This window comes from Coregonus clupeaformis, chromosome 19 (assembly GCF_020615455.1).
Source record: "Coregonus clupeaformis isolate EN_2021a chromosome 19, ASM2061545v1, whole genome shotgun sequence".
Taxonomy (NCBI): domain Eukaryota; kingdom Metazoa; phylum Chordata; class Actinopteri; order Salmoniformes; family Salmonidae; genus Coregonus; species Coregonus clupeaformis.
Window position 1 is genome coordinate 3,609,713 of NC_059210.1, and position 26,448 is coordinate 3,636,160.

Below are 26,448 nucleotides of genomic sequence, written 5' to 3' on the forward strand. Positions count from 1 at the left end.
GCGATGTGGGTGAACGGATGATCTCCACATGTGTATTTCCCACCGTAAAGCATGGAGGTGGTGGTGTTATGGTGTGGGGGTGCTTTACTGGTGACACAGTCTATGATTTATTTAGAATCCAAGTCACACTTAACCAGCATGGCTACCACAGGATTCTACAGCGATACGCCATCCCATCTGGTTTGGGCTTAGTGGGACTAAGATTCCAGGCTGTGTAAGGGCTATTTTACAAAGAAGGAGAGTGATGGAGTGCTGCATCAGATGACCTGGCCTCCACAATCCCCCGACCTCAACCCAATTGAGATGTTTAGGGATGAGTCGGACGGCAGAGTGAAGGAAAAGCAGCCAACAAGTGCTCAGCATATGTGGGAACTCCTTCAAGACTGTTGGAAAAGCATTCCAGGTGAAGCTGGTTGAGAGAATGCCAAGAGTGTGCAAAGCTGTCATCAAGGCAAAGGGTGGCTATTTTAAGAATCTCAAATATAACATATTCTTTCATTTGTTTAACACTTTTTTGGTTACTACATGATTCCATATGTGTTATTTCATGTCTTCACTTATTCTATAATGTAGAAAATAGTACAAAATAAAGAAAAACCCTTGAATGAGTAGGTGTGTCCAAACTTTTGACTGGTACTGTGTGTGTATATATTATATATATATATATATATATATATATATATATATATATATATATGAGAGAGAGAGATAGACATAAAATAAAAATGTGCAATGGTTCCAGTATCCTTTCAAACTAAATCTTCAGATCTCTATAAGCGTTTATATTTATTTTATATCTTTTTTTTGTTTATTGTTCTTGACCCTTTGTACCACCAACCATTCTTCAATACCAATGTAACACTGCGCTACCAATACCCTTGGTTTAAACCTGCTACCCTGCAGGTTCACTACTTGAAAACTAGATGGGACGCTTTTTAGAAGCCAGTTTTCAAAAGGAGACTTATCTTTCTGCACCATCCGTCAGTGTTGTGTCCACTCAGACAAATAGACCCAGCTCTCTGTCAAATGTTCATTGTTAACTGAGTACCTTGAGAGAAATGTGTGTGAATACTAGTCTGGTGTTCCAGCTATCTGTTCGATGTAAACCGTTTCTCTACCATACCACCCATTCGGTTAGCATCATGCTAACCCTACCACAAGCCAAGCATGGAGTGACTGGAGTACCGTTTCAGACTGTACTAAGCAGGCATCCTTGGCACTGGAGCCATCTATGATACACTGCCAGGTCTGTCAGCATAACCACGAATAGAGTAATCAATATTATTATCATCAGCTTTTAGGAGTGTAAGACTGATATAATATACTGTAGGCTGTAGGACTCCTATCCCATGAGGCTCAGTCTGTGGAGGGCATCTCAACACAACACAACACCTGGCAGTCCCATGGCAATTCAGTGAATCTAATACACATCGGGCAACCTAAAGTCAGTCAACCACCCCATCCTCTCAGGAGAAGAACAAAAATTTTACAGAAAAACAGCGTTAATACTCCCCTTCCACACACTGTCAAACACACAGTCACACACTTTCATTCTCACACACAATCGCTCTTACTAATATCAATCTATCAGCACTGAAATCATTGAAAGCCTCTTAGGCAGGCCATAAGTAAGGAGAGGTTCTTTCTCTCTCACATAATAACTCTTCATGCTTACTGAGAACCCACCTCCCCTTCTGACCCACCAACCCCCCACAAATGAAATATTACTTAAAATAAATATTGCATCTAAATGAGGTGAAGAAAAAAAAGAACACTGCAAAAGAAACCAAAAGCAGAATCCAAATCAATAAATAATGCTTATGCCCAAGCAGGCTGGCCTAGCCGGGCCGCCTGGTGGTACAGGTCTGTTAGCGTTAGCTGGTTAGCAGTGGAGTGATAGAGGATAAAGAGGTGGCGGCATCGTCCTTCTAGAAGTCTGCTGTAGAACATAACGTGAAGACTTGGCTTTCATCAGTCAGACACTGGAATAGGGTTGGAGGGGTTATGTGTCAGTCTCACAGTCGGGGCATGTGGGCTCTCATACCAGTGAAGCTGGGAGACCAACCACCATAGGGGAGTCTGGGTAATGTAGGCCCCAAAGTAGCCCTCCGACAACATAGCGATGATGACAGGGAAGCTTGAATGGCTCCCCCATAAAGCCCAGTCTCAGGGAGTGACGTGGAGGAGGCTGGGGGGTAAAAGTAGGGGGACATGGTTTGTACATGGAGCCAGGCTGAGGTGGGAGTAGTTGGGGCTATGCTGAGGGAGGGGAGGGCCCTGTCCAGGTTGTTTTGCTGTTGTGGCCCTCTGAGGCCCCCCTCTCTACCTGTCCTTCTGCTCCTGCATTACTCGCTTGGTGATGCGGCCACACAGCAGGCCGAACAGGAAGAGAACGCACACGCCCAGGCCAAACATAGCCAGGATGTAGTTCTTGGAGGGTGATGTCATCACCTGCATGGCCAGGTCTGAGAAGCCTTCGGCTGGGGCCACCTGGGAGGGACAGAGAAGGAGGGGAGCAGGTGTGGGTGTCAGTCAAAGTATGAAAAAGTAGAGAGGGTTCAATGTGAAATTGTGTGTTCAATGCTAGACCATAGGAGGGTAGCATCCACTGTAGTGTCGCACGGTATACCGGTAATATCACGGTACCAAAACCTCATGATCCCAACATTTTTTAATACCGTAGTACCGTTTCATATGATAGTGCAGACTTTTCCAGCCCTACCGATCTAAAGAACCTGCTGGTGCCTGTTTTAAAATGTTGTATAAAGTCAGTTTTGTTTAAAAATTCAGTTGAATTTAATATCCACTTTACTTTAATGCGCATATACGTGTGGCAGCTGTAATCAACCAGCTGCATCCCCTACCAGCCCTCACTCACCTGCTTCTCTCAGCCTACTCTTCATGTGCATCTATTCCTCCATCAGTTTTTAAAATATAATTTAGCTGTGATGGCGATTGGGGATGCAGACCCAGACCCTGATGAATCTTCTGTTGTTAGATTTGTACATTTGTTACATCGGAGCAGCGAGCAAAGCAAGCAATGTGGATACATTGTCTTATTTCATCGCCTGTTATAACCAAGAGCACAGACCAGTCTGAGTATGTGAGCGGAGCTGGAGGAGAGCGTGCCCAATTTGACTGGAGCGCGGAGCGAGATTCCCAAAGGATGGAGCGTCGGCCTTCTCAACCCCTCCAATTTCGCTCCAGTAGCACTCACTTCACGAGCTCAGGGCATGCCCGGCCCAGCATGCATTTGCAGTCTACTTGTGTGCTGCTATAGACCCTTGCTTTAGCTACTGTCATGGAGTTCGCTAAATATTTTCAAAGAAACTGATAGAACACACAGGTGCTAAATCAAGGTGACTTACAAAGATGTGGACCAAGAGCAAGAGAGGGAGAGCAGTGATGTAATGTCCACAACTAAATAATCACTGTGGAATCTGAAAATACATGATGGTGTACTTACTATGTGCATATGCTAAAAGAAAGGAATGAGGTGGGTAGATAACTAAGTGTGTCATTGTCACAAAAGTATTTATAATATTTAAAAAAAATCTTATCTCTTAAACGTTTAATTCATTTTTGTTCTATGATCTATACAATAGGCCATAATTGATTTTGGCCCAATAGGCCTGGCATATTCCCATGTTCAAGGAGCTTTCCGTTTTGATTGGGTTATTTTGCCTAAAAACCTTCAGGCCTACCTATAGAAAAATAAAAAATAAAACTGCATCTCTGCCCAGCCTGGCCAAAAGGGTGTTTAGCATCCCCAGTGGCTCTGCAAGTATGGAGAGGATATTCTCCACTGCTGGCATGCTCTCCAGGCACCATCGCATGAGACTGAAGCCACAGACTGGCCAAACTCGTGTTTCTAAAAATGAATTAAAAAGGCACTAAGTCATTTTTCATTTCATTTCATTCTAAGTAAGTCACAGCCTACAGTGCCTTGCAAAATAATTCATCCCCCTTAGCGTTTGTCCTATTTTGTTGCATTACAACCTGTAATTTAAATGGAATTCTATTTGGATTTCATGTAATGGACATACACAAAATACTCCAAATTGGTGAAGTGAAATGAAAAAAATTGTAAATAATCAATAATGGAAAAGTGGTGCGTGCATATGTATTCACCCCCTTTGCTATGAAGCCCCTAAATAAGATCTGGTGCAACCAATTACCTTCAGAAGTCACATAATTAGTTAAATAAAGTCCACCTGTGTGCAATCTAAGTGTCACATGATCTCAGTATATACAGTTGAAGACGAAAGTTTACATACACCTTAGCCAAATACATTTAAACTCAGTTTTTCACAATTGCTGACATTTAATCCTAGTAAAAATTCCCTGTTTTAGGTCAGTTAGGATCACCACTATATTTTAAGAATGTGAAATGTCAGAATAATAGTAGAGAGAATTATTTATTTCAGATTTGATTGCTTTCATCACATTCAGAGTGGGTCAGAAGTTTACATACACTCAATTAGTATTTGGTAGCATTGCCTTTAAATTGTTTAACTTGGGTCAAACGTTTTGGGTAGCCTTCCATAAGCTTCCCACAATAAGTTGGGTGAATTTTGGCCCATTCCTCCTGACAGAGCTGGTGTACCTGAGTCAGGTTTGTAGGCCTCCTCGCACACGCTTTTCAGTTCTGCCCACAAATGTTCTATAGGATTGAGGTCAGGGCTTTGTGATGGCTACTCCAATACCTTCACTTTGTTGTCCTTAAGTCATTTTGCCACAACTTTGGAAGTATGCTTAGGGTCATTGTCCATTTGGAAGACCCATTTGCGACCAAGCTTTAACTTCCTGACTGATGTCTTGAGATGTTGCTTCAATATATCCATATAATTTTCCTCCCTCATGATGCCATCTATTTTGTGAAGTGCACCAGTCCCTCCTGCAGCAAAGCACCCCCACAGCATGATGCTGCCACCCCCGTGTTTCACGGTTGGGATGGTGTTCTTCGGCTTGCAAGCACCCCCTTTTTCCTCCAAACATAACAATGGTCATTATGGCCAAACAGTTCTATTTTTGTTTAATCAGACCAGAGGACATTTCTCCAAAAAGTACAATCTTTGTCCCCATGTGCACTTGCAAACCGTAGTCTGGATTTTTTATGGCAGTTTATGGAAGAAGGTACTCTGGTCGGATGAGACTACAATTGAGCTTTTTGGCCATCAAGGAAAACGCTATGTCTGGCGCAAACCCAACACCTCTCATCACCCCGAGAACACCATCCCCACAGTGAAGTGTGGTGGTGGCAGCATCATGCTGTGGGGATGTTTTTCATCGGCAGGGACTGGGAAACTGGTCAGAATTGAAGGAATGATGGATGGCGCTAAATACAGGGAAATTCTTGAGGGAAACCTGTTTCAGTCTTACAGAGATTTGAGACTGGGACAGAGGTTCACCTTCCAGCGGGACAATGACCCTAAGCATACTTCTAAAGCAACACTCTAGTGGTTTAAGGGGAAACATTTAAATGTCTTAGAATGGCCTAGTCAAAGCCCAGACCTCAATCCAATTGAGAATCTGTGGTATGACTTAAAGATTGCTGTACACCAGCGGAACCCATCCAACTTGAAGGAGCTGGAGCAGTTTTGCCTTGAAGAATGGGCAAAAATCCCAGTGGCTAGATGTGCCAAGCTTATAGAGACATACCCCAAGAGACTTGCAGCTGTAATTGCTGCAAAAGGTGGCTCTACAAAGTACCTTCAAAAGTGGTAGGCATGTTATGTAAATCAAATGATACAAGCCCCCCCAAAAAATCAATTTTACATTTACGTCATTTAGCAGACGCTCTTATCCAGAGCGACTTACAGTTAGTGCATACATTATTCTTTTTTATTTTCATACTGGCCCCCCGTGGGAATCGAACCCACAACCCCGGCGTTGCAAACACCATGCTCTACCACCTGAACTACCTCCCTGCCGGCCATTCCCTCCCCTACCCTGGACGACGCTGGGCCAATTGTGCGCCGCCCCATTGGTCTCCCGGTTGCGGCCAGCTACAGCAGAGCCTGGATTCGAACCAGGATCTCTAGTGGCACAGCTAGCACTGCGATGCAGTGCCTTAGACCACTGCGCCACATTTTAATTCCAGATTGTAAGGCAACAAAATAGTAAAAATGCCAAGGGGGGTAAAAACTTTCATAAGCCATTGTATATGCGCAATTTATAGACTATAATGATTTAATACAACAAAATGTTGTTTAAATGCTGAGCCCTTTATGTCCCTACCAGCCTATTGTGTCGCACTCGCAAATGCTTCACAATGTATTTCTTTGTAGGCTGTAGCCTTGAAGTAATTGAAATAATATAGCCTAAATAATTAATTTTCATTCCTTCCTCCTTCGGCTCCCTGTCTGGCTCCTGACCTATTTAGAATGTGTATATGCTGTTTAATATGACATGTAGACTATTTGAAATGATGTGCGCTTCTTACATTCACCTTTTCATGTTTATTAAAATACTTTTCATTCAAATCCATATGATTTGGTTTCAATACTTGAAAACCAAATGGTAGGTCCAGGGAGTCACAAAATTAGATTGGTGTTGGTTAAATTGTGATTTTAATGAATGAAGCGAATTTGGAGTGGCAGTTTTTTTTACTGTGAGCACGGAGCTGTTTTTAGCAGAGCGGTTGGAAAGGACATGGAGCTCCAGAGCGGCGAGCAGGATTTCCAACCGTTCAACTCCGCTCACATGCTCTGGTCTGCAGCTTTACATCTAAGAAAATGGCTTGTCTCTAGCCTAAACTGTAAAAAAATATATATATACAGGTAAAAGTCAGTAAATTAGAATATTTTGAAAAACTTGATTTATTTCAGTAATTGCATTCAAAAGGTGTAACTTGTACATTATATTTATTCATTGCACACAGACTGATGCATTCAAATGTTTATTTCATTTAATTTTGATGATTTGAAGTGGCAACAAATGAAAATCCAAAATTCCGTGTGTCACAAAATTAGAATATTACTTAAGGCTAATACAAAATAGGGATTTTTAGAAATGTTGGCCAACTGAAAAGTATGAAAATGAAAAATATGAGCATGTACAATACTCAATACTTGGTTGGAGCTCCTTTTGCCTCAATTACTGCATTAATGCGGCGTGGCATGGAGTCGATGAGTTTCTGGCACTGCTCAGGTGTTATGAGAGCCCAGGTTGCTCTGATAGTGGCCTTCAACTCTTCTGCGTTGTTGGGTCTGGCATTCTGCATCTTCCTTTTCACAATACCCCACAGATTTTCTATGGGGCTAAGGTCAGGGGAGTTGGCTGGCCAATTTAGAACAGAAATACCATGGTCCGTAAACCAGGCACGGGTAGATTTTGCGCTGTGTGCAGGCGCCAAGTCCTGTTGGAACCTGAAATCTCCATCTCCATAGAGCAGGTCAGCAGCAGGAAGCATGAAGTGCTCTAAAACTTGCTGGTAGACGGCTGCGTTGACCCTGGATCTCAGGAAACAGAGTGGACCGACACCAGCAGATGACATGGCACCCCAAACCATCACTGATGGTGGAAACTTTACACTAGACTTCAGGCAACGTGGATCCTGTGCCTCTCCTGTCTTCCTCCAGACTCTGGGACCTCGATTTCCAAAGGAAATGCAAAATTTGCTTTCGTCAGAAAACATGACTTTAGACCACTCAGCAGCAGTCCAGCTCTTTTTTCCTTAGCCCAGGTGAGACGCTTTTGCGCTGTTTCTTGGTCAACAGTGGCTTGACACGAGGTATGCGGCAGTTGAAACCCATGTCTTTCAAGCGTCTCTTGGTGGTGGATCTTGAAGCCCTGACTCCAGCAGCTGTCCACTCCTTGTGAATCTCCCCCACATTTTTGAATGGTTTTTTTCACAATCTTGACTAGGGCGCGGTGATCCCTATCGCTTGTACACTTTTTTCTGACCACAGTTTTTCCTTCCCTTTGCCTCTCTATTAATGTGTTTGGACACAGAGCTCTGAGAACAGCCAGCCTCTTCTGCAATAACCTTTTGTGTCTTTCCCTCCTTGTGCAATGTGTCGATGGTCGCCTTTTGGACAGCTGTCAAATCTGAAGTCTTCCCCATGTTTGTGTAGGCTTCAGAACTGGACTGAGAGACCATTTAAAGCCCTTTGCAGGTGTTTTGAGTTAATCAGCTGATTAGTTTGTGGCACCAGGTGTCTTCAAAATGTAACCCTTACACAATATTCTAATTTTGTGACACACGGAATTTTGGATTTTCATTTGTTGCCACTTCAAATCATCAAAATTAAATGAAATAAACATTTGAATGCATCAGTCTGTGTGCAATGAATAAATATAATGTACAAGTTACACCTTTTGAATGCAATTACTGAAATAAATCAAGTTTTTCAAAATATTCTAATTTACTGACTTTTACCTGTATATGCCCTTATTACCAGAGAAGCCTTATTTTTCCTTTCTATCGGGATTCGGGCGCATTTGATATAATTTCACAAACCATGTCGTGGGCCATTTTAAACTAATCCTGGGTTACTAATTATTGGTGTTGTTCAGTCCTCTTACCTAGCTAGCTAACAACCTGGTAATTTGACAGTAGGTTTAAGCAAAGTTGATTGTCACAGGAAGAAAGGAAAATGGTCTGCTACTCATGAGATGTGCTTGAAAAGGTAAGATTCATATAGGCCTAATGTAAGCCTAAACTATATTAAAAAATAAATATTTCTGGTGCTTCTTAAATTCAGTTTGTGTGTGTGTTTATGAGAGTGAGGGAGACAGAGAGAGTGTGTGAGGAAGGGAGGGAGAGCGTGTCTCCGTTAACTGAAGAGTAAAAAATCAAATCAAATCACATTTTATTGGCCACATGCGCCGAATACAACAGGTGCAGACATTACAGTGAAAGGCTTACTTAAAGCCCTTAACCAACAGTGCATTTATTTTTAACAAAAAATAAATAAAACAAAACAAAAAGTGTTGAGAAAAAAAAGAGCAGAAGTAAAGAAGGTTTCATGCAGTGTTTTCCCCTTACCGACACAATGAAATGCAGATCATTATGAATGTATATCATAGGAGGTTGGTTGGACCTTAATTGGGGAGGACAGGCAAGTGGTAATGGCTGTAGTGGAGTAAGTGGAATGGTATCAAACACATGGTTTCTATGTGTTTGATACCATTCCATTTGTGCAATTCTAGCCATTATTATGAGCCGTCCACCCTTCAGCAGCCTCCACTGATGGGGGGGTCCATAATAAATACAAATACTGATGTATATTCCTTCCACCAATTCCTCCAGCCAAATCTCAGGTAGGCCTTTGCAAATATGAGCAAATCAGCCATTCTATGCAGTATTATATTATACACTGAACAGTGTGAAGTTAAATTGAAATATGTTGTATTGAGTAGAAGTGTCAATTTCAGTGACAGGTTTTTGGAGAACGTTTGGGAAACATGAAAAAGCGTCCGGGGGACGGGGCGAACAGGATGCTAGACAACTGTGGTACTGTGATACTACTCGGTATCGTGACACTTGGTCTGCTATCATATTGTTTGTAAGATTTTGGTATCGTGACAAGCCTAATCGACTGATAATTCACGACAGAAAATGTAAGTGCTTTAAAAAGTACAATGTAACGTTCCATAGGTTCTCTCTTGTTTTGAAGGGACACGGGTGTGAGTGTTTAGTCAAGCTAGTGACGTGTTGTTGGTGTATGTGTCTTGTTCACCTTGGCAGCGTAGCTCCACATGTCGATGCGGTCCTGCAGTCTCTTCTTACACTCTGGCTGCAGACGCACCCTCTTATCCTGCAGAGCCTCCATCAGACAGGACATCTCTGAGGAGGAACGAACACACACCGTCAGGTAAACAAATCAAATATACACATATATACATAAATCGCATACACATATTATCGCAGGTGCAGCGAAATGCTTACGTTTCTAGCTCCAACAGTGCAGTAAGGCCATTCAACACAGAGGAAAAGGGCCAAAGGGGTAAGGGATGTGTGTACTAGGGACAGAGGTGTGTATACAAATTGACTGTGTGTGTGTGTGTGTGTGCGTGTGTGTTACTCACGGCGTCCTCGTCCTGGTGGGATGGCAGCACAGTGATGTTTGATGTCCAGAGCACATGCTGTGTGGAGGACAGGGTCCACAAAGATGTCTGCCTTACTCTCCTTCAGTATGTTCAACACCTCCTGAAGAGAAAACAGAGAAAGTGGTGAAGAAGAGGGAGTTTATCAGACTATTGACTCCAAGAAAGCGGAACATTGTCAGTTTGAGGAGATGAGAAACACCCACCTTCTTGCAGCCCTCCACTTTGATCTTGAGCAGGTTGACTTTGAGACACTCCTCTACTTGACCCGTCTGTTCCTGGGCCGCAGCCTCCTCTGGACACAGCCGAGAGATCTGACACACACACACACACACAGTGTGTTACTCAGTGACTTACCCAATGTGTAAAAAACCTTGACACGTGTGTAAACAGTAGAAATAGTATTGTGCAGGACCGGCCGGCCTACTCACCTCGTCAGTGCAGTGCACCTGCAGCTGAGGGTCCAGTCTGTAGTCCAGAGCTGACTCCTGTAGGATCACCCTGATCTGATCCTCACAGTCAGGAGACAGACGCTGTGGACAACATTACACGTTTAGTACACACACCCAAACAGAGAAATATGCAGAAAAAATTGAAAACGCCTCAACACAGTAGTAACAACCCCCCCCCAAAAATGGTGAACGAAATAAAAAGAACCAGTGCCTTCTGACCTGGTCGGCGTATTTGAGTTTGAGGCAGGAGACGACCTGTCCCTCCAGCTCACTGTCTCCTGTAGCCTTGTTTAGGATGCTCTGGCAGAACTTCGGGATGTCAGCCTTACACGACTTCCTCAGCACCGGGTTCAACCTGTAGTCTGGACAGGACACACAGGAGAGGAGACAGGGTGAGAACCCCGGGTTTAGAGACCAGGTGAGAACAAATAATGCACAAATAATACTACAGAGGTGCTGTGTATGCATGCTGGAAGCCATAATCTCTGCTCATATTGTGAGCAGTAGTGGCTGGTGGGAGGAGCTAGAGGACAGGCTCATTGTAACGACTAGAATGGAAGAAATGGAACAGCGTCAAATATGTGGTTTCATATGTTTGATACTGTTCCATTTATTATATTCCAACGAGCCTGTCCTCCTATAGCTCCTCCCACCAGCCTCCTCTGATTGTGAGCTATAGTGTGTGTGTGTTCAGTATCTACCCGTGTTCTGTGTGATCTGTCTCTTGGTGATCATCTGTTTACACTTGGGGTCCATCAGCTCACTGTTCTTGTTCTGCTTCAGGCACTGCAGCATGTTCTTGGCATCAGCCTCAGCGCAGAACCGCTGGTAGAGACACAGACAGACAGAACACTATGAAACTCAGATGAAACCCTGATGAAGGCAGTGTAGCTGTCGAAACGTTGGTTGTTATTATAAATGACGTTCATTTCAAGAGAGCCACAGACTATGCAGCTTTTCTCTTGTAAGAGACCAGACTATAAAAACACTGGGAGAGAAGACACATGGGAGAGACCAACATAGACACCACAAGCCACAGTCATCCTGCCTGTATGACAGTTTTACTAACCGCCAGGAACCTCTTTTTCAGAAAATTATAATTATACAAAATACACTAACATTTTATTTCAAATGCAATGTAATCAGCAATCATGGTTTGACTGAGGCGCCTTTGAGCATAGCTACATTGTTGAAGACTTCCTTACAATGTTTGCATTTGCCTTGTGTTTGGACCTGTGTTATGCTAAAACGACTCAGTGAAAAGTACATACCCGGATCATCTGCTTGCAGACCCTCATGAGTTGGTAGTCCAGCTCTGGGTCCATCATCTCTACCTCCTGCAGCTTAAACACCCTGTGGTGACAGCGCTGGGTCAGCTGCCTCTTGTTCTCCTTCAGACACTCGATCACCTATTACAGAGAGAGGGCACTCATCTTCATCGTCACAGTCATCAATAATTCTCATGTAGAAATATTATAAATTAAATAAATAAATTGGTCATTTAGCAGACGCTCTTATCCAGAGCGACTTACAGGAGCAATTAGGGTTAAGTGCCTTGCTCAAGGGCACATCGACAGATTTTTCACCTAGTCAGCTCGGGGATTAGAACCAGCGACCTTTCGGTTACTGGTACAACGCTCTTAACCACTAAGCTACCTGCCGCCCCATATTACCGTTGCTAAACGCTTTGGTCTAGGGCACGACTGACAAGTGAGGCTGTAGTCAGGCTGATGGGGATCAGATGGAGGGAAATGCGTTTAGAATCCTCATTAATAATACTGACCTGTGCGTTCCCGAAGGCCACGTTCTGGCACAGCCTCCCGATGTCCTGCTTACAGGAGTCATAGAGCTCAGGCTCCAGACGGACATCCTCAGACATCTCCAGCTCCTCCACCCTCAGCTGCTTACGACACTTGACAGACACACGCTGCTCCTTCATGTCCTGCAGAGTGTCGTTCCTCACCGTGGTGCTCAGACAGAGCACTACGTCCACCCTGGAGGGAATGTGAGAGAGGGGGAGCGAAATAACGTTTGTTTGACAGTTTGTTCAACTATTTCCGGGTTCTCACTCAGACAGCACTCACTTCTTCTTGATGTTGGGGCAGAGTTTGAGCACGTCATCTTTGCAGGCCATCTTAAACTTGTAGGAGAAACGGAAGTCCTTAATCTGGACCTGAGAGGGAAGAGCAAAAGGAGAAGGAAAGAGCAGAGAAATGGGAGTGAAGCAACGGTCAAGGTCGTGGGTTCAATTCTCGCAAGGATCACACACATACTATGAAGAAAGCGTTTGTTAAGTGGCATATATTATGTTTCAGATCCACACCAGTGTTGGGAGTATTTTTGGAGTTGGCCCACAGACAGACTCACCAGTTGGAAGTGTGTGACGCCCACGGCACACTTGTCGTTCATCTCCTTCTGGTGTTTGTTCTGCACCAGACACTCCATCAGATCCCCCGTGTCGATCTGGTTATCTGCCACCTCCTGGGAGAGAGGGAGAGAGAGAAAGAAAAATAGAAAGTGGTCAGGAGCCAAGACTATAAGGAAAAAGGTTAGAGTACTGATAGAGTCAAAATACAAAGCCATTGAAATGCAGTATATCTCTTGTCCTTATAAGAGTCAGTGAAATCAGTTAAAGATGCACTATGTAGAAATCGTTCCGCCATTTCCTGGTTACAAAAATTCTAATAGTTCGCCTAGTTTCAGTTTATGTGACAAAACATGCAAGTATAGTGTAGAGAATTATTGTACCATCTAAACCGCTGTGAAATATATTTTCCATAACCAGAAATATTGTATTTTCAGCTGTTTGAAGCTGGTGTACAAAACAGAAAGTACAAAAACTAAACTTAAAAACGGGAAGCATAGAAATAGAGCACATAGAACAGATCTACTGCTTCTTTGGCTTGCTTTCAATGAGAATGACCGATCAATGAGAAAACTCACATTTCTATTTGAATAATGGATCATTTGAAATTCTAGACTCTTGACAGGAGATATATCCCTGTCACTGGAAGTGGAAGTGGAGTTGAAGGGGGGTTGATGGTATGAGAAGCCCTGAGAGAGCGCTCAGGGCTGGGGTAGAGGTAGGACTCACGTGACAGTGGGACTGGATGACTGGCTCACAGGCTCGCATCAGCAGGGTCTCAATCTGAATGTCCTGGTGGGAGGAGAGAAGAACACCCTTTTACCATGTGACCAACCATAGTTCACCACAGCCAGTTCCTCATACAGAGCAGTCAGTCAATGTGTCCCTGGTACTCCTATTTTACCTCAGACTCCAGTTCAGTCAGGTTGCCCACCACATCTCTGCACTCTGACACCAGGTCCTCTAGGTGGTCCTGTAGACACTCCAGCTCCTGGAACACGATAAAATGCCATGTCAGACTTCAATACAGAAAACGTACACCTTGGTTGTGCAATTATTACTGTCCCCCTGATCTACGCCCAATACGGTTGGCCACATGTTATAGTTAAGGAGTATGTAGCGTTCTAAATAAAAATGATCACGTCAGCACTTACAGGCTACAATAAAATAGATGGATGATATTATTTAATATGCAAGTGATAAGAATGATGTGTGACAAATAGCAGGTGGTCTCCTCCAGTACCTGTCCAGACTCGGCCTTCTCACTGCACCACTTCCCCAGGTCGGTCATACAGCGTCTCTGCAGCTCCGGGTCCAGCTTCACATCCAGCGCCCTCTGGTGGAGGATACGCTGCACCTCCACTTTACAGTCCCGAGACAGCTAGGTAATATCAAAGAATAGAACTCAACATTATAGAATTCAGGATCAGGGTTTGGGTCAATTCCATTTCAATTCAGTCAATTCCAAGTCAGGCTACTTCCTGAATTGAAATGGAATTGAGGCCAACCCTGTTTAGGATGCAGGACAAGAGACAACCAGGCAGTAGGGGAGATAGGAGCCCAAGAAAGATAAGCAAGTGCCAATGCTAATGGTATGTCCCATCAAAATGAATGATGTGTTTGCTTGTAGTGTACCTTCAGTATATTGATTGGGTGATCACAAGACATAATCCCACTGTTGTCAATGAGACCAAGCAACCATTCCAGTCTAATATTCAGAGATTATTCAAATGATAGTTATTTTCATTGAAAGGCTAAAGATCATTCCTGAGTATAGAGACAATTACATTACCGAATTCCACTTCTGACACCAATGACACATTCAACATGTAAAGGTGCGCACTGATACATTAAGCCATTAGATAACTAAATAATTGCATTTTCAGAAATGTGTTCGAATTGACATTCCTCAACAACAAAACATCCATAATTTGCCCTCATTTTGACTAGAATAATCTTCAGGAATCAGAACCCAATCACATCATGATAATCATCACCACTTAACTTACTTACAATGAAACCATGTTTTCCTGTTTGTTCCACTGCATTCCCCTTTTAAAAGGACAACACTTTTAGAATGTACTGAGGACAGATGTATAGTATTTCTAAAGGTCTTAGATCACTTCAGACAATAGTTATTTCTGTGATTATTGTAAGTAAATCTATATCGCTATTCCTCTACATTAGGTACTGATGCGTTTCCTGTGTGCAGTGCGGTGCAGTCAATCATGAGTATATGAAGACATAGAAATATATATGAATGTATGCATGTCTATGGGTGCAGTCCCACCCGCCGTCCCTGCTCCTCTGTGCGGTAGGCGTGGCGGTACAGACAGGAGAAGATGGCGCCGGGTGGCATCATCTCGCTGGTCTCATTCCAGCCGTGGGTGTGGCACAGGCGGGAGGCGTCGCCCTGGCACTTCTTATACAGGATGGGGTCCAGTCTGGGAGACAGAAAGTGTGAGGATCAATCAATCAAATGCATTTAGAATGCCCTTTTTACATCAGCAGTTGTCACAAAGTGTTTTACAGTCATCCGGCCTTGACCCCAAAGAGCAAGCAAGAGTACGTCGGAGGAAGCCATACTAGGAAAATGCACACTGACCAGGCACACTAAAAACCCTTATATGGAGCCTGGTCAGGCTACTATATTAACGTTACAGTGCTTAAAAGGCTTTGAATGTGTAGGATCGCCACGTGTGTGGAGGATCACCATAAACTAGTGTTGCCCCTTACTTCCAATCCCGCGCTATGAAGTACTGCAGCTCCAGCAGCCTGTGTTCACAGTCCTCCACCATCTTCTCTGTGTACAGGTGCTCCATCAGACAAGACAGGATCCTACACACGTACAACAAACACACATTACTAGAGCTGAAGTATGACAGATTGTTTTTTTAAATCACTGTTCTAGTAGTTCTCTTTCCTATTATCTTTGTAAAGTGAGCAGGAGAGTGGAAGAGTTTGGTGACTCACATGGGGTCTCCGTTGCGGATGTGTTTGCAGGCGGTCTGGATGACAGACTCACAGGCCTCGTTTAGGGCCCGGTCGATACGGTAGTCTGCCCCAGGGTCTGCCTCTTGGATCAAGGTCTGGAGCTGAGGGGGGGAATAACAACAACCAATCAATCGATAGAAATAAAAGTAGGAAAAAAACATGATTTGAAGTGGATACCTGTGTACAGTATGTCTTTTTGTTCTGGTCCTTGGCTGCTCTTTAAAAGCTCCACGCTAAATGATTGTGCTCTTAATCTCAGTCTAAATAACGAATCTCCTAATATCTATGGTGAGATTTTGTAGGTGAACTGAACTCACAGCTTTCTGGCAGAGGTTGTCGATGGCGCCCTGGTCTCCTCGGCCTACCCTCATCAAACAGTGCAGGGTGCGTCCCTTGCGGTGGAGGCCGGAGCAGTGGGCCTCGATCTCCCCACGGCAATGCAGCACAATCTCTGGGCTCAGAGAGAAATCCTCCATCAACATCCTCCTGTAGTCCAACATCTCCCCCTGACACTCCCCGCTCACCGTACGACCTGGAACACACACAGGTCAGGAAATGTCATACAGGAACTGCAAGTGGGGCACTTGAAAGACATTTCATTTAATTATCTGGAGAAAAACACTAAAAGTAACACCAGTGTGACACCATATGAGAGTTTTGTAGTCCAAATACCGATATAGATTGACAAAACATAAGAGACAGAACAGGTAGACACACAGACATAGGTTAGGAAGACAAGAGCCAGCCCAACCTCTGTGTACGGCAGACTCCAAACAGAGCAGCAGGTAGGAGAGGCGGGCCTCGCGGGCGCGGGGCATGTTGGTGTCTGCGCTGCAGCGATACTTCCTCAGGTCCGTCTTGCAGGCCTTGGCCAGGGAGTAGCTCACCTTGTAGTCCTGGGCTATCAGCTTCTGACGAGTGGTCAGAGCATCTCTGCACTGTGGAGGACAACCACAACACACCACAGCTCTGGTCACAATCACTATCTGACTCATTGACTAATGGCCAGAAGAATGGAAATATAATTACCAGAACAGACAATCCAGTGTTTCCCCTAGGATTTGTGGGCATGGCCAATGGCACTGCCTCAGGCCAAAATTTTAGAGGCCCTCCTCTTGGCCGCAGAGACAACATTTTGCTGTTTTAAAGTAACTGCCCAGTGTTTCCAGATTTCTATGAAATACGACCTATAATTACTTACAATACCAGTGAAACAGTTATTTCCCAAAAATATTAATTGATTGTGTTAAAAAGCAGCTTTTCTGTGTTGGAATGGTGTGGGTGTACCCAAACAACAGAATGGTGTGGGCATATACCGGATTTTGAAGTGTTTTTTCTCCAATTTATACTTTGGCCACAAAACAACATTATTTGTGAGATTTTCACTGGGCAGATACTTTAAAGCTAGTTTCCTGCAATTCTACACATTTTGCAGGGCTCGACATTAACATAAAAAAATATATATAAACGCAACAGGAAACAATTTTACTGAGTTACAGTTCATATAAGGAAATCAGTCAATTGAAACACATTGATTAGGCCCTAATCTATGGATTTTACATGACTGGGCAGGGGTGCAGCCATGGGTGGGCTGGTGTCCCAGGTCTAAAATCAGTCCCTGATTAGAGGGGAACAATGAAAAAAAGGCTTGATTCTTTCGACATACTGTAGAGACACGGTTCGTTCAGATCAAATGGTCACAAGACCGGAGCGTGAAGGACAGTGCCTGTTGCGCACCGCACATCACCCACCTTGAATCTGAGCGGAGGCGATCAGCATTTAGAAACTATTTAACCATAAACTTCATAGTTTAAAACCTGGACGCTGTGTCATTTTTGAAGCATGTCTTACCTTGTTTCAAAGTAGCCTAGCCTAGCCAAAATACGACCATAGAAATATTGAGGGAATTATTTTATAAACACACTCATGTTCTATTGGTTTTCAAATCAAAGTTATTTTAATGTCCAGCAGCCAAAGGCATAATCCCAGTCATATTAGTAATATATATTTTAATCTCTGTCACATGAAACCGCTTGCCCGTGCAATGCACTTTTGAGAACAGTGTTTTCCCACTAATTGTATTTTGGAACATTCGCGCGTAGCCTACAGCCATGTGCGCATTGTTGAGCTTATAAAATAAAGAAATACAACTTTAGCAGCATTTTAAGCTAAAACGGTCTGATCTGTTGCATCAGCCTCACTGCTTTTTATTTATTTATTATCATGTGCAGTCGTATGAATTTTGGATCTGTCGACCCAGAACTTTCCCAGAGTCTGTTTTAAACCGTCCTATACATCTTTTTTATTGTCCCAGAGATGACTGGACGCCCTTAATTTCGAGCCCTCGAGGGAATTATTTTATAAAGACATAAGAATTATTATATTTGGTTATAATTGTAATGTTGCAACATTTTATAGGCTACCAACAGTGACCAACCATCCTCCAGGAGAGCCTTAAAAATGGGGCAGTGTTGTATTTTGAGACAGGCTGATTATTCAAAGAAGCCAATAGGCAGAGGGTAGCCTACATTTTTGTCTGATTCTCTATGGTAAAAAGGTTAGTAATGCATTATATTTTGTAAAGTGGTTCCTACAACAATGTAAAAATGGTGTTACAGACCATGCAGTCCTACTTGTCAGAAGGACAAGTGGCTAAAAAACTTAAATGTCAAGCCCTGTTTTAAAATATATAGCTCCATTATTTTTTCTACACACTTCATTTCCTGGTTGCTAAAAATCGAATAGTTCGCCTAATTTCAGTTTGTGACAAAACAAGCAATGTATAGTGTGAAGAATCATTGTACCGTTTAAACCACTGTAAAATACACTACATGACCAAAAGCATGTGGACACCTGCTCATCGAACATCTCATTCCAGAATCATGGGCATTAATATGGAGTTGGTCACCCCTTTCCTGCTTTAACAACCTCCACTAGATGTTGGAACATTGCTGCGGGGACTTAGGCCTGGCTCGCAGTCGGCGTTCCAATTCATCCCAAAGGTGCTCGATGGGCTTGAGGTCAGGGCTTTGTGCAGGCCAGTCAAGTTCTTCCACACCCATCTTGACAAACCATTTCTGTATGGACCTCGCTTTGTGCACGGGGGCATTGTCATGCTGAAACAGGGAAGGGCCTTCCCCAAACTGTTGCCACAAAGTTGGAAGCACAGAATCGTGTAGAACGTCACTGTATGCTGTAGCGTTAAGATTTCCCTTCACTGGAACTAAGGGGCCTAGCCTGAACCATGAAAAACAGCCCCAGACCATTATTCCTCCTCCACCAAACTTTACAGTTGGCACTATGCATTGGGGCAGGTAGCATTCTCCTGGCATCCGCCAAACCCAGATTCGTCCATTAGACTGCCAGATAGTGAAGCGTGATTCATAACTCCAGAGAACGCTTTTTCACTGCTCCCAGAGTCCAATGGCAGCGAGCTTTACACCACTCCAGCTATGCGCTTCAGCACTCGGCAGTCCCGTTCTGTGAGCTTGTGTAGCCTACCACTTCGAGGCTGAGCCGTTGTTGCTCCTAGACATTTCCACTTCACAATAACAGCACTTACAGTTGACCAGGGCAGCTCTAGCAGGGCAGAAATTTTACAGTGCCACGTTGAAAGTCACTAAGCTCTTCAGTAAGGCCATTCTACTGCCAATGTTTGTCTATGGAGATTGCTTGGCTGTGTGCTCGATTTTATACACTTGTCAACAACGGGTGTGGCTGAAATAGCCGAATCCACTAATTTAAAAAGGGATGTCCACATACTTTTGTATATATAGTATATATTTTCAATAACCAAAAATATAGTTTTTTCTACTGTTTGAAGGTGGTGTACAAAACCAAAAGTAAAAGACGCAAAAACGAAACTCAAGAACGGGAAGCACAGAAATAAAGCACATAGAACATATCTACCACTTATTAGACTTGCTTTCAATGAGAATGACAGATCTATAACTAACATTTCCATGTGGATTTGTTAGAGTAGCCCAAAAAGTTCCATATGACCTTTTACCATCCCAAAAATTATTTTGTCAAATATATTTTTGGGAGTGGTGGCCCTGATTTAGCAGAGGCGGCATACCGCTGCTAAATGAATATAGGTGAAAGACTGCATTACCATTTAACTCTGTTCACTTGATTCTACTTTAGCCAACCATGTTGACAAAGTGCCTTGCAATCGGAGCATTATTCATATGGACAAATGACAAGTAGCAGACGATGGATATGATTATTTTGGTAATGACTCTCCATTGGGAAATTCCAACCAGGCTCAACAGTAGAACACGTACCCTTTCAGACATGGCCTCCTCAAACTTGTGATTGAAGAGACACTTGTAAACTCTGCCCTCTCCAGCTGGAGTCTAGAAATCAAAGACAATGGAATTGTGATTCAATTAGCAATAATTTTTCACATTCACAAAGTGACAAATACCTTTCAGTGAGCTGAAGGTTCAACTCTGATAAAAGTATGAATGTATCAAACTCGGAATCTTAATATTATGCCTCTTGAAAGAGACGTGAGGGAATAAGAGGAGGGGGGAGGCAAGGTACTCACGTTTTCACAGAAGCGCTCGCGGTCCTCCCGGCAGGAGAAGTATAGGTATCTGTCCAGGTGGAAGTCGTCTGAGGAAAGTTCGGCCACGCGCATGATGGCCTTCTTACAGTTGGCCCCAATGGCGTGGGCCGCAGGCTGCTCCTCTGCCTCCCTGACCAGACCCTTCTCCAGGCACGCTATCACCTCGCCCTGGGAGTGCACGTCCTTAGGTACATGGGGAGAGTGAGATGGATAGGTTCAAGTTGGCTACAACACTGATGGGCCTTTGTGTATTGATGATGCATCTCTGTGTGAGGCCTGAAGAAGCGTTTGCTCTCAGAGTAGCGCTTTGAATCAGTTATAACGTTTTCCCTTTAAAATGATTTTTGTGTGCAATTTAATATAACACACAACCACAAAAACATACAAACAGCCAGAGGGGAGGACAGACGCTAGTAAATATAGAAAAGTTCAATATTTAAAATAAATAAATAATATTAATTCAGCGTGATGAGTTATTGCTGTTGTGTTGCCCTGACAACCGGCATTTGCTTTTCGAAGGCATGGTCATTAATCATCTTTTATAAATGAATAATTCATTAGAGGAAGCCAGGATAAAAAATATGTTTTATTTAACACTGGGAGTATAGGAAGCGTGGAAACAACATTTGTCATCAATCATGGAGGTACAGTGGATATCATAAATACTCACCCCACTTGGATTTTATTTTTTATTTTGTTGTGCTACGAAGTGGGATTGAAATAGACTTAATTGATCTACACAAAATACTCCATAATGTCAAAGTGAAAAGACAATTACACAAATGTTTACAAATTAATAAAAAATTCTATAACTAAAATATAGTCCTTGCATAAGTACTCACCCCCTTTGATTAGGTAAGCCTAAATTAGTTCAGGAGTAAAACTTGGCTTAACAAATCACATAAGTTACATGGACTGTGTGAAATAATAGGGATTGTACGTATGTACACTACCAGTAAAAAGTTAGGACACACCTACTCATTCAAGTTTATTATTTATGCATAGTCAGTTTAACTCTACCTACATGTACATATTACCTCAATTACCTTGACTAACCGGTGCCCCCGCACATTGACTCTGTACCAGTACCCCCTGTATATAGCCTCCCTACTGTTATTTTATTGCTGTTCTTTAATTATTTGCTATTTTTTATTTATCTATTTTTTCCTTTATTTCACTGTAAGGTCTACACCTGTTGTATTCGGCGCATGTGGCACATTTGTCTGTGATTTATTTATAATTCAAGGCACACTTAACCAGCATGGCTACCACAGCAATACACCATCCCATCTGGTTTGGGCTTAGTGGGACTATCATTTGTTTGACAACAGGACAATGACCCAACACACCTCCAGGCTATGTAAGGGCTATTTTACCAAGAAGGAGAGTGTTGGAGTGCTGCATCAGATGACCTGCCCTCCACAATCCCCCGACCTCAACCCAATTGAGATGATTTGGGATGAGACGGACGGCAGAGTGAAGGAAAAGCAGCCAACAAGTGCTCAGCATGTGGGAACTCCTTCAACACTGTTGGAAAAGCATTCCAGGTGAAGCTGGTTGAGAGAATGCCAAGAGTGTGCAAAGCTGTCATCAAGGCAAAGGGTGGCTATTTGAAGAATCTCAAATATAAAATATATTTTGATTTGTTTAACACTTTTTTGGTTACTACATGATTCCATGTGTTCTTTCATAGTTTTGATGTCTTCACTATTTTTCTATAACATAGAAAATAGTAAAAATAATGAAAAATCCTTGAATGAGTAGGTGTTCTAAAACGTTTGACCGGTCTGGATAAGAGCGTCTGCTAAATGACGTAAATGTAAATGTAATGTATGTCAGATACTCCAGTGAGTGTAATTGGCTCCAATGAGTGTAATTTGCTAATAGGAATTGAAAAATAAAAGTTGACATAATTAGAAAGAAGATACTCCTCTTTTCTACTGTATGTATGGAATTCAACATTTATTCTGTTTTTTGCTATCGATATTCATAAACACATTGGGAAGAGAAAAAAAAGTGAACCCATTGCAGTACCTCCGCGGACCCCCGGTTGAATACCCCTGTCTTAGAGTGTTCACACACTTGGTCCCTTTCAAACAATTTATGTGAACTCAGCGCGGTTTTTGTGCCATGTGAATGCTCCAAAAGGAATTCAGACCCCTCAAAAGAACCCTCGAAGCGAACCGAACTGAGACCATCTCGAGAGGTGGTCTGAGTTCGGTTCGCTTGAATTCTGTGGTCCGTTTTTGGATATTGATTATCGATTGTCAAGGAAGCACAGAAATTCCCAAACATTTGTAGAGTTTTGTACCAACACGATGTTCCGATTATTTGTTTGCAATATGTGATCTATTAGGCTAAGAGAGCTTCATAAGCTGTTTATTTGATTGTGGGCTTTGAATAGTGTGAGAAGACAACATCTGGTGAGAATCACAACATAGGTTACAAAATCAATGCAGTAGCCTACATTGGATGTACAATTTTCAATTACATCATTATTACATCTGCAGTTATTCTTCTACTATTTATAATATTTACATGTTATTATCTTCTGATGCATTGTTGGTTAAGGGCTGTAAGTAAGCATTTCACGGTAATGTCTACACCTGTTGTATTCGGCGCATGTGGCAAATACATTTTTATTTTATTTGACTATATACTGAACAAAAATAAGCGCAACATGCAACAATTTCAAAGAGGGCCAGTTCATATAAGGAAATCAGTCAATTTAAATACATTCATTAGGCCCTAATCTATGGATTTCACATGACTGGGAATACACATATGCATCTGTTGGTCACAGATACCTTAAAGAAAAGGAAGGGCATGGATCAGAAAACCAGTCAGTATCTGGTGTGACCACCATTTGCCTCATCCATGAAGAGCACACATCTCAAGCGTGCCAGTGGCCATCGAAGGTGAGCATTTGCCCACTGAAGTCGGTTACGACCCTGGTGAGGACGACGAGCACGCAGATGAGCTTACCTTAGACGGTTTCTGACAGATTGCGTAGAAATTCTTTGGTTGTGCAAACCCACAGTTTCATCACCTGTCCGGGTGGCTCATCTCAGACCATCCCGCAGGTGAAAAAGCCAGATGTGGAGGTCCTGGGCTGGCGTGGTTACACGTGGTCTGCTGTTGTGAGGTCGGTTGGACGTACTGCCAAATTCTCTAAAACGACTTATGGTAGAGAAATGAACATTCAATTCTCTGGCAACAGCTCTGGTGGACATTCCTGCAGTCACCATTCCAATTGCACGCTCCCTCAAAACTTGAGACATGGGTGGCTTTGGGTTATGTGACAAAACTGCACATTTTAGAGTGGCCTTTAACTGTCCCCAGCACAAGGTGTACCAGTGTAATGATCATGCAGTTTAAATCAGCTTCTTGATATGCCATACCTGTCAGGTGGATGGATTATCTTGGCAAAGGAGAAATGCTCACTAACAGGGATGTAAACAAATTTGTACACACCATTTTAGAGAAATACGCTTTTTGTGCATATGGAACATTTCTGGGATCTTTTATGTCAGATCATGAAACATGGGACCAACACTTTACATGTTGCGTTTATATTTTTGTTCAGTATAAATATTATGTCTCATCTTTTAACTAAATGCAATCTATTAGCTTCCAAAATGTAAGTAAGTATATCTAGCTGTCCGATAACACAGAATGGCTTGTCCTGCACTTTGTAAAAACCCAGAGTGCATTGAGTGAATGTTGGAAAAAGATCTTGGTTCCTTTCTAAACATAGCAATGTGAATTCAAAGAGGACTCAAAAGAGGTGAGTCCTCATTCAACGGCAAGGGCAGTGTGAATACAAAGAACAGCGTGTACCCCAGAGTTCACTTTAAAGAGGACTGAGATCAGTTCTTTTAAAGAGGACCATATGTGAAAACACCCTTAGAGACTAACCCAAGAAGACTCACAGCTGTCATCGCTGCCAAAGTTGTTTCTAACATGTATTGACTCAGGGAGGTGAATACTTATATAATCAAGGTATAGTGTTTCATTATTTTATTACTTGAAGAAATGTTCGATTTTTCTCCCCATCCTGACAGTGTATTTTGTGTAGATCGTTGACAAAGAATGACAATTAAATCAATTTTAGTCCCACTTTGTAACAACATGTGAAGAAATCCAAGGGGGGTGAATACTTATAACACCCACTGTAGGTAAGTTTGTGACTGTAGGGAGAGCAAATAGACATTGGCCAGGAGACTAGCCTAACACTGGAGCTCAAGTAGCACAAAGGAGGCAAACCCGACCACCCTATGCCCAAACCTCATGTAGTCATGTCATGTTTAAACACAAGGTGTCAAATAAAACTGAAAACCAAAGTAACAAATTAGAAACCAGCACAAACAAATGGGCATATCCTGCGCCTGTCTGTTTTTGTGTTACCTCTACATATAGCACAGAGACAGATTCACACAAATCCAAAGTTTGAGCAGCTACTCCAAAAAGGCATCTTGACCAATTCCTGTGGCTTGTTCTATTTTTATAGACCTTATTAGATTTTACAGGTCACTGCAAATTGTACTTGAAAATGTGCAAAGAGACCAGTGTGTATGAAGGCAAGAGCCAGCCTATTACCTTCTCGCCGGTGGAGATGCTGCCACAGTGCAGGGTGTTGATATCCTCGCGACACTTGTCCATGAAGCCACAGATGAGGCGGTAGTCACTGAACACGATGCTGGTCATCTTGATGATGTACTGGTTGCACTGGTACTCTGTGATGTTGCCGCGGTGATCCACCAGGCAGGACACCAAGTAGCCCTTCCCTCTCTCCTCCGCTGCACATTCTTTTATCTGAAGGAAGGAGGAGGAAAGGAAAATGATAGATTGTGTTTCTCAAGGTCACAATATTTTTCTTACTTATATTATACGTAATTCACATAGGAGTCACGGTTTGTTCTAGGACTGCACAATTAATCACATTATTATCGAAATGGCAATATTGACATGTGCAATATCCATATCGCAAGTGGCTTCAATTTTTCAAATGTAACAAGGGTCCCCTGGGAAACTCTGACCAACACTTTGGCTCCTAGATAGATAGCTGGCTAGCTAAAAAGCTAGCAACAAACCAAAATATCGTAGATTGGCATACCCTAAATACATTTTTAAACGGATGAGTTCTTTTGATGTAAAAAAAAATAGAGCAGGTAACGTTGCTATTTGGACCAGGCTGCTGCATGCAGACTGCCATTTTTGTGTTTATACTTTTTCATAATAACAAGGACAAGTCGGACAACAACAATAGAACGTTCATGATTTAATGCGTGCCAAAGCCGGTAAAATGAAAGGGGACATTTATACTGAGGGGTTGGCGAGAACTTTAAATACATTACCGCAATCATGACTAAGTCGGTTGGCGGAAATAAAAGTAGAGGCTTTGTTTAACGGCAATACCTTTTAGTCTGCAAAAAGTTGGCAGGTTTTCGTCTTGGTTTGAAAGGGATTTTAGTTTGGACATCAAAGTCCTGTGAACATAGGGATTAAGCCAAAACGAATCCATAATTAAAGAAATGAAAGGAAAAAACTATTAGAGGCGGACCCCTTTTTTCTGTAATTGAATCATTTCCAGCTAAGTGCATGGGTGCTTTAGGCCTAGTTAACGGTATTCAAAGTGGTGTGTGTTGCTACTAGGTGTTCTACCAATTAAAAGTGCTGTGTGTTGCTAGGTGCCAGGGACAGTGACACTTGTAGCATGAGGGACCTATAGTCAGAGCCATAAAGCTAGCTAGCCAGCCAACTTACATCGGTGATGGTGGACTTGCACACCTCCACAGCCACAGACTCAAACTTGGGGTCAGTCGTCAGGTTCAGTTTGTAGTTCCACAGGAGCTGGAGGAGACATTAGGCATTGAACAAGTTTATTGATAGCTCAGAGAAAAGCCTAGGAGTACAAGGCCACCGTGTGTGGGGAATTTCAGTAGGGGTGTGATAGCCAGTCTGACCACTAGAGGAACTAACAACGCTGTATTAAATCATGACTCACGTTC

The 26,448-nt window shown here is 42.8% G+C and overlaps 1 protein-coding gene across 2 annotated transcripts in view; it reads right to left on the reverse strand.

Annotated features, from left to right (window-relative positions):
- Window positions 1-666: 666 nt before the first annotated feature.
- LOC121531707 (Golgi apparatus protein 1-like) overlaps window positions 667-26,448 on the reverse strand; it is a 32,880-nt gene continuing 7,098 nt past the window's right edge. Inside the window, exons 3-26 of one of the 2 annotated variants that reach the window (XM_041837093.1) lie at window positions 26,204-26,290; window positions 25,037-25,252; window positions 20,417-20,620; window positions 20,151-20,222; window positions 16,616-16,802; window positions 16,182-16,396; window positions 15,844-15,965; window positions 15,607-15,708; window positions 15,161-15,314; window positions 14,884-14,922; window positions 14,114-14,251; window positions 13,775-13,861; window positions 13,600-13,662; window positions 12,873-12,986; window positions 12,590-12,678; window positions 12,289-12,499; window positions 11,777-11,914; window positions 11,207-11,330; window positions 10,725-10,867; window positions 10,485-10,586; window positions 10,260-10,367; window positions 10,036-10,156; window positions 9,687-9,793; window positions 667-2,490 (exon numbers count right to left, since the gene is read on the reverse strand). In XM_041837093.1, the coding sequence (XP_041693027.1) occupies window positions 2,323-2,490; window positions 9,687-9,793; window positions 10,036-10,156; window positions 10,260-10,367; window positions 10,485-10,586; window positions 10,725-10,867; window positions 11,207-11,330; window positions 11,777-11,914; window positions 12,289-12,499; window positions 12,590-12,678; window positions 12,873-12,986; window positions 13,600-13,662; window positions 13,775-13,861; window positions 14,114-14,251; window positions 14,884-14,922; window positions 15,161-15,314; window positions 15,607-15,708; window positions 15,844-15,965; window positions 16,182-16,396; window positions 16,616-16,802; window positions 20,151-20,222; window positions 20,417-20,620; window positions 25,037-25,252; window positions 26,204-26,290 (3,111 nt within the window). In that variant the 3' untranslated portion in view covers window positions 667-2,322. The remainder of the gene's footprint in view (window positions 2,491-9,686; window positions 9,794-10,035; window positions 10,157-10,259; window positions 10,368-10,484; window positions 10,587-10,724; window positions 10,868-11,206; window positions 11,331-11,776; window positions 11,915-12,288; window positions 12,500-12,589; window positions 12,679-12,872; window positions 12,987-13,599; window positions 13,663-13,774; window positions 13,862-14,113; window positions 14,252-14,883; window positions 14,923-15,160; window positions 15,315-15,606; window positions 15,709-15,843; window positions 15,966-16,181; window positions 16,397-16,615; window positions 16,803-20,150; window positions 20,223-20,416; window positions 20,621-25,036; window positions 25,253-26,203; window positions 26,291-26,448) is intronic. The other variant, XM_041837094.1, reaches the window with a different exon arrangement.